Source organism: Podarcis muralis, chromosome 11 (genome assembly GCF_964188315.1).
Source record: "Podarcis muralis chromosome 11, rPodMur119.hap1.1, whole genome shotgun sequence".
Taxonomy (NCBI): domain Eukaryota; kingdom Metazoa; phylum Chordata; class Lepidosauria; order Squamata; family Lacertidae; genus Podarcis; species Podarcis muralis.
The window spans coordinates 41193315-41199314 of record NC_135665.1 but is presented as its reverse complement, the minus strand read 5'-3'; the positions used below and the strand labels follow the sequence as shown (position 1 = coordinate 41199314).

The 6000-nt window shown below is 42.7% G+C and overlaps 1 protein-coding gene across 1 annotated transcript in view; it reads left to right on the top strand.

Moving 5' to 3' along the window:
- The first annotated feature begins 796 nt into the window (after window positions 1-796).
- The window catches only part of RNF180 (ring finger protein 180), a 46892-nt gene continuing 41688 nt past the window's right edge, over window positions 797-6000 (top strand). The window contains exons 1-2 of the mRNA XM_028748869.2: window positions 797-1223; window positions 4093-4228. Coding sequence (XP_028604702.2) covers window positions 4121-4228 — 108 coding nt within the window. The 5' untranslated portion in view covers window positions 797-1223; window positions 4093-4120. The remainder of the gene's footprint in view (window positions 1224-4092; window positions 4229-6000) is intronic.

Here is a 6000-nt window from a genome sequence, read left to right as displayed (position 1 = left end):
TGCCTTGTACATTACTTTTTTTAAAGTCTGAGGGCAGGGTCTGCAGCTTATTTCCATTCTATGTTCAGCACCTGCCAGCAGCATTGCTGCTTTCAGAGTCAACTAAGAGACATCGTTGGTCTAGAATGCAAGATAAAAATGTAATCTTATAACAGGGAGAGATTCTGTTCTTCACACACACACACAACACTACTTTTGTGAATACCCAAAAGGTGCCCCTTTCACCAAATACATTCCATACAACAATCGTAGAAGAGAGCAATGAATAAGCTTTTACATTTCATAAGTCTGCCCTGCGAGAATGAAGAAATATCTGTAACAAATGTGTTGTCTTCATGGAAGACTTGCGGACTCTGAGCTACAAAAAGTGGAAGCCAACAAACATATAACCTGGTCCCATGAAAACGTTCTCCTCAAGAGTATTTTGGTAGTGCAATCCCTTCAAGTGTATAATACCAACAGGGAAACTTTGGTGCTTGTTTGAGCAGCAAGACCTTAACCTCCAGATTATTGATTTATTACGTTTCTACCCCTCTTTTCTGCCAAGGAGCCCAGAGCATGCAATGCCCATTGATCCTTACAACCACCCTTGTGAGGTAGGCGAGACTGAGAAACGATGACTGGCCCAGGATCACCCAGCAGACTTCAAGCCTGGGATTTAAACCAAGATTTCCCTGGTCACAGTCCAACTACGACACTTCAGTGACACCTATAGAATATGGCAAGACTTTCCTTTTGAAAAGTACTCTGAGCATGTATGGAGCGCGCTCCAAAGCAACCCCCCCATGCTCTGGTGCTTTCCTTTCGGAAAGAAAAGAAGCAGCTATATTATAGCTATAGGCGCGGGAAGCAGCAGCAGCAGCAGCAGGCGGCGACGGTACTTTAGCTAGACCTCGCCGCCCCTCCCAGCCTGCTCTACTACTACAGCCACCATCCCGGGAAGGAGCGGCGCTGAAGGAGAACGAGGGCGCGGGCGAAGCCGACGAGCCCTTCTTCTCCCGCTTCCAGCGCCCCGCTTTGCCCGAGGAGACCGAGCGCTTTCCGCTGCCGTTTGTCTCCCGTCTCTTCCCGTTTGGCGCCGCGACAGCCCGCATCTCTCATAATCCCCCCCGGCGGAGACTCGACAAAGCACCGCCGAGCCAACCAGGCCTTTCTGACGCCCGCCTTGCTCTCCCTCAGAGGGCGCCTCCGCAGCGGCCGGGCGCCAAGAGGGGCAGAGGCAGGTAAATGGGGGCGGCCGGGAGCGCGCGCGGGAGTTTCTGTCAGGCACTGCCGGGGTGAGGAGGAGGAGGAGGCCTAGTCGCTGTGGTCGAGGAGACAAGCAGACAGGCGCCTCCTCCTCCTCTTCCAGCCTCCGCGTGAGGGCAGAGGGAGAAGGGGGTGTCACACGAAGGCTGCCTCTTCCTTGTGGGTGTAGAATAAAGGGGCGCCTCGTCTGAAGGGGGCACAGCAGCCAGGAGGGTCCCGTGAGGGAAGCCGCGTGGAAAGGAATGGCAGCGGCATCGCCCTTCCCCACACGACCCCCTGTCAAACAGTAGGGGCGGCAGCAGCAGGAGTAAAAATACATTATGTGTGTGTGGAGAGAGAGATGAGAGCTTTCCCCCACCTGTTTCGTACAAAAGGTGGAGGGAGGAACCACGCTCCCTTTTCTAAATGTATTCCCTCTGAAGCGCCTTTTTGATTTCGAGGGAGTTAACTTGAAAGCACATTTAGAATCGCAGCCTTGTTTTCTGGATTACGTTTCAGTCATTTGTAAGCGAAAAGCGCCTTTTCTTGAAGGTCCGGCAGTTGGGCAGGAAAGCATGCTGCTTCTTTGGGGGGGGCACTACTTAAACTGTTAAATACTACAGGGATTTATGATGCTTATTGTTCTTAATTTCCATTTATAGACTGCTTACAACCTGAAGATTGCAAGGCAGTACAATAAATAAGAAAATACATAAAGAATATGCATTTACATAAATACCATAGCAATATAAATAACGTCAAGAGAGCATTACCAGGCAGTATAATGTAAGATTTCAATTATCATAACAAACATTATTCATACAACCACTCACCTAATCTTACTCGTCATCTATTCTATAGAACCAGTACAATCATTCACTACCTAAAGTATTATCTCTGTCATCGAAACATTCATAAATAAACCACTAATGCTCAATAATATTACAACCCACACACAGGAGATCCCTGCAAAGTACACACATGTAAGATACTCTCCCCATTTCTGAAGCACTGCTGGTGGAGAATTCCTACAGCTCAGTTCTAAAAAGTCCACTAAGGCTGTATCCTATACCTACTTTCATGGGGGAAGGAAACACTGAACACAGTGGGACTTCCCTTTGAGCAGACGTCTATAGTATTGTGCTCTGTGTGTGTGCTGCGTAGTTTTATGTTAGATTTATGTACCACCTTTCAGTAGGCATGTTCATGCCACTAGCAAAATTACATCTGAGCAATAAGATTTTTCATGATGGAAACAATGTCTGCTGCTTAAGTACACAGTTAGGTGTACTTCAAGATATTCAAGTTTTCTGTAAGCATTAGCATTTTTCATTGTATCCAAACATAGAAGAGCTAAGCATACTCTCCTCAAGCAGGACTGAAAGACATGAGTAAACTTGACTAATAAAAGAATTTCATGAACTTTTTTTAAAGGAGCAATGCACCACAAACTCTGGAGCAAATGAGAGGACACATTAAATACATGTATGCATTTAGCATGATTTGTTTTACTTTACAAATAACAATTGTTGGAGAAGAGTGGAGATCAGGATCGGGACCACAACACTCAGGAGGGGTAGTCCTTTCCCACTGTGCAATTGATTTGATGAAAATCTCTCTCACACACTGTTCCCAAGTTGCTATTGATGCCAAATAAAAAGCAAATATATCAAATGCACATTCACATTTACCATACCATCTCATTTTGTCCTTGAAAGCTAAGCATCTTTTAGTGGCAGTTGAATTCCATAATTTGTTTCTAGATTAAATCCTTGTGGATTATGGGCCTCACCGGTTGGAGGAGGAGGATAGTTGGTATGGGAGTTTACAGAGTCTACCAGAGGTTAACTAGAGGCCTGACTCTTACTGACTGTGCCAGGTGTTTAGCCTTGAAACACTGAAAAATAATGATATTTCATTATGTAATGTTTTGTTTTTGTCAATCATAGTTGACAAATTTGACAATGGGGACTAGATATCTAACTAGTCATGGTTTAATATAGTTTAATACTTCAGGAAAAACCTTGACTCAAAGCAACAGTCAAAGGGAGAACATGTTGCTGCAGAGCAAAGCCACAGTTGTTCTAAAGCAACATATTTCACCTGTCAGGAATACATTCCTGTAAGCAGTCCTATGGGACTGCTTGTGTGAATGAAGAACTGAAGTTTCCTTTTAGCTTTGCAATCAGATTTTACACTGAGTTACCTCTTCAGGTATTGAAAACTTAAACACGGTGATGATGCGGGGGATGTGGTTATGGGGCATGATGGAAATTCAGCTGCACCCTGCATCTGTTCAAGGAATCTGCATAGATAGCAGAACTATTTGTTCAAATTATTTGGACCTGTGCAAAAAACAAAACAAAAACAACCAAGAATATGACTGTCATTAATATGGCTGTTCTGTTAATGGGAATAAAACAGAGAATAAATTTGACTTCCCTCAGATCCATTGTAAATTTAGAGATAGAGCAGGGAAGGAAAGTGGGGGAAAGAGGGCTAAACCGATTTCACAGGAACAAAGCCACTCCCACTGATTTTGGTAGCAATACTGTGCAGAAGGTGCATATGAGGAAATGAGTGGGAGCAAAACGCAGTAACTAATAAAAGTTAGCTAAAGTACTCTGATAAATCACAGGATAAAAGATCATAAGTAGTGGCATCAATACAATGGGGCTGAGTAGTATGTGCATCGTGAAGAGTCAAGAAGAGTTTAATATGGATAAAACATCAGCTAATGTGGATTGACCCATAACTTTGTACATCAGAATAAAATGTAAGCTTCTCTTTCTCTGAAAGAACTGGTGAAAAAACACAGAATACAGAAACATAATAAAGTATGCTATTTTTATTTGATTCTAACAGATATACAGTTCAAAGAACCAGAGTTAAGATGAATAGCCAAGTTCAGGGTGACATGCTTCGTTGCTGGAAGTGTCGAAAATACGTAGCTAATTCTGATTGCCTCATAAATGACCAAACTGCAGATTTGGTCTTTGAAGTAAGTAAAAAATATATTGTTTCTTCTAGGCCATTACTAGAGTATGTATTTATAATTTAGGAGTGCTGGAATTAACATGTTCAAAATTGCACAGTTTATATACTACTGAATTAAGAAGAGCTGGGTTATGAATATTCACCCATTGGACAATTTAAACCATTTGTTTTTCAAATGGAGCTTTATTGATATTTTTATTATTCTGAAGTACTCTTTCATATTTGTATTGTATTGTATTGTATTGTAGATGTCATATATGCCCAATGCAGAAAACAGGGAAGTAAATCACAATACAGTACCGGTTTTGTGTTGTTGTACTGGATCTGTGTCTCTCCATAGCCATGAGTTACTTTGTAGAGAGTGTGTTCAACTTTACAAATTTTCTACAACTCTGCAGCTCAGACTAGTGCAGTAAGTATTTATTTTGATTTGTAGTTATGATTCAGTGCTATTAACTTGCTAACCCTAAAATTTTAGGAAAGCAAAAAAATTAAAGATATCCGCAATGCTAAATTGCCTAATCTCTATGATTTATAAGGATAGTTTAGAGAGATTCACCTTTGCAGCAGGGAGCACAACAAGGGCTTGCAAGATTAAACTTCTGAAAAGTATAAATAAGCTTAAACTTGCAATAACTGTTTCGACTGCACAGGAAGATGAACAAAGAATCAGTAGGCACCAGCATTCTTACATTATTTTACAGTCAGAATAAGAATCTGTTTGGCAGAGACCTTTTAGGTGATGGGGTGCTTTTCACTTTGATAAAATAATTTCAGCAACTATTATTGTTATTGCTATTGGTAACCCAAAGAAATATAAGCTCACTTAAATCCTATTGAAATCAGTGTAAATTAATAACACAGGTTTCTTTTGAATGCACCTATTCTCTTTAACGGGACGCGGGTGGCACTGTGGGTTAAACCACCGAGCCTAGGACTTGCCGATCAGAAGGTCAGCGGTTCGAATCCCTGCGACGGTGTGAGCTCCCGTTGCTCGGTCCCTGCTCCTGCCAACCTAGCAGTTCGAAAGCACGTCAAAGTGCAAGTAGATAAATAGGTACCGCTCTGGCGGGAAGGCAAACGGTGTTTCCGTGCACTGCTCTGGTTCGCCAGAAGCAGCTTAGTCATGCTGGCCACATGACCCAGAAGCTGTACGCCGGCTCCCTCGGCCAATAAAGCGAGATGAGCGCCGCAACCCCAGAGTCTGTCACGACTGGACCTAATGGTCAGGGGTCCCTTTACCTTTACCTATTCTCTTTAACAGTGTTGTTTTCTGTTCAGTTGCTTTCACAATTAAGTGCTATGGAAATCCGTCAGATTAAGTTTACAAATAATCGTGGCATTGGTCCATTGCTCAAGCCCGCTTCCTCTACAGCCTATCATTTCTCAACCCATTAAAGAATCTCAGATAGGGGAACTAGGAAAGAGGCCTTGGAGAGCTGATACTAGATTGAATGGGCAGGCCTGGGCTCGATGGACCGATGGTCTGAGACCAGGCATCTCCAAACTCAGCCCTCTAGATGTTTTGGGACTACCATTCCCATCAACCCTAACTAACAGGACCAGTGGTCAGGGATGGGAATTGTAGTCCCAAAACATCTGGAGGGCTGAGTTTGGGGATGCCTTGTCTGAGACAGTTTCAGGCAGCTTCGTAAATTGTTAATATATCATCATAATTCACTAGCTAAGAAAATCATTTTCATTAAAAAATGGGAAGTTTAAATCTTGGCTTAAAAAAAAACAAAATACAAAATGCATTTGTGCAGTTGCTGTCAT